The following is a 1,782-nucleotide window of genomic DNA, read 5'->3' as shown; positions in this document are numbered from 1 at the left end:
TATTTAGGCATGATGTGTATGATGTTTCTACATACATGACTGCGTTTCAACCTTACAGCAATGCTATGAAGTAGATATCATCGTTTCCATTTTAACATAAAGAAACTGAGGCATGAAGTGTCTCAGTGACTTGCCCAAAGTCACACAGTAGTTAGTGGCAGAGCTGGGATTCATTTAACTTCATGTCACTATAACTTCAAAGTTTTTGGTTCCCGCAACACAGCACAGTGAAGGGTCTAGAAGCCACAAAAGTCTTAGAAAGTTTGGTATGTGAGTAACTGTAGATTTTAGAACAATGAACAACAAAACGTAAGATATAAAATCTAAGCTTAAGAAAAATAATGAGCAGGTGATTATTTCTCTTGCAAAATAATTTTCCGAATTGCAAAATAATTCTGTTTAGGTTCCTTTCATTCCATTACAGAAAACACGACGGCCAGCCTGAATGTGTGACCTCCAAAGTCATTTTATCCTATTATCTATAAAATGTAGTGCACTTTCACCGACATCTGGAAATGGATTAAACCTTCTGGGATTCTGTTTCGTCATGGCAAAAACGAATCTGAAATTCTCTTTATCTGTACTGTGAAAATGAGCTCAGTCATCTTCTGGAAAAAAAAATGTTAATTAGTCACCAACTGAGAACACATTATTCACCTGCTCTGCATGTCCTCGAACCACCTGCCTCTGTTTTAAATTGCTCTCTCCGTCCAGACCAGAAGTCTCAATGTGACAGATCCCATCCGGGTCGGTGGAGAAGAGTAACACCATATCCGCAGGGATGACCTCGTTACAGGAGAGGCGGATAAAGTCCCCCACCATGACGTCCTTCCAGCATCGGTCAATGTATTTTTTCTCTTTCCTAAAATTGAAAAAGAAAAAAAAGTTTAAAAAGAATATCAAGCCCAAAACATGTAAAATAGTGTATAAAGTACATATAAAGTATTAAGGTGAACTGTCGTCTATTAAATGCTAAAAGAGGAAGCAACGGAATGGGCCAAACCTAAATTTCACAAATGTTTCACCTGAAAATGTAATAACTAAGTGACTAAAACATATTTTTCAGCTCTTTTTTTCCCATAGGATTTTGAACCATTATGTTGCTTAAGTGCAATTCTGGATTAAAATTAAAATGAACAGTTGACGGGTTTATTCGTGTACAAAGCAATTCCTCATGCTGCTCTGTGGTCACGTACCAAGGATCCGGAGGTACATGAGGATGCATCGTCTGCTCTGAGAGCTTCCCAGAAGGCAGATAGGATGGGTAGTTAAAGAGAGCACAGAAGCAATGCAATAAAATACACAGACACGATATTCTGCAAATCATTATACCACCATATTAACACCTCTAATTAATATTGAATAGAAATTTTGCCTAAAACCGTCCTGTGTCTGCGGCATCTGATTCCTAGAAAGGGGAATGGCAAATTTTTTCCCTTCTCAAAGTACAGGTTTCCCATTCTGTACATCTTTTTAAGGGACAGATGCATCATTTAAGATTGACTTGCATTAAATATCCTGCTTTATGCTAAAGCTTTTGTCAAACTTCTCATGCCTTTTCAGACCAACAGCATTCATTATGCTCCACAAAGCATTTTCCTTTTAGCAGAATGAAGAAATTTGCATGCTAGAATGTCACATCAGCCAAAGTAGCATTACACTATGCCACCAACAAATGTTAGGAAGGTCTGTCTCATTCTCTGTCTCCCAAATATCCATAAAAATTCTGGCATCTGTGATAAAAATACACTTATTTTAAAAACCAAGTTATTTTCTATTATA

At 37.2% G+C, this 1,782-nt stretch overlaps 1 protein-coding gene across 1 annotated transcript in view; it reads right to left on the bottom strand.

The window, feature by feature from the left end:
• ATP10D (ATPase, class V, type 10D) overlaps nucleotides 1-1,782 on the bottom strand; it is a 59,182-nt gene that overhangs the window by 52,695 nt on the left and 4,705 nt on the right. The window contains exon 3 of the mRNA XM_012639892.1: nucleotides 636-862. Within this exon, the coding sequence (XP_012495346.1) occupies nucleotides 636-862 (227 nt within the window). The remainder of the gene's footprint in view (nucleotides 1-635; nucleotides 863-1,782) is intronic.

Source organism: Propithecus coquereli, unplaced genomic scaffold, assembly GCF_000956105.1.
Source record: "Propithecus coquereli isolate 6110/MARCELLA unplaced genomic scaffold, Pcoq_1.0 Scaffold143, whole genome shotgun sequence".
Lineage (NCBI taxonomy): Eukaryota > Metazoa > Chordata > Mammalia > Primates > Indriidae > Propithecus > Propithecus coquereli.
The sequence above is the reverse complement of the archived record's forward strand: the minus strand, read 5'-3'. Positions and strand labels throughout refer to the sequence as shown.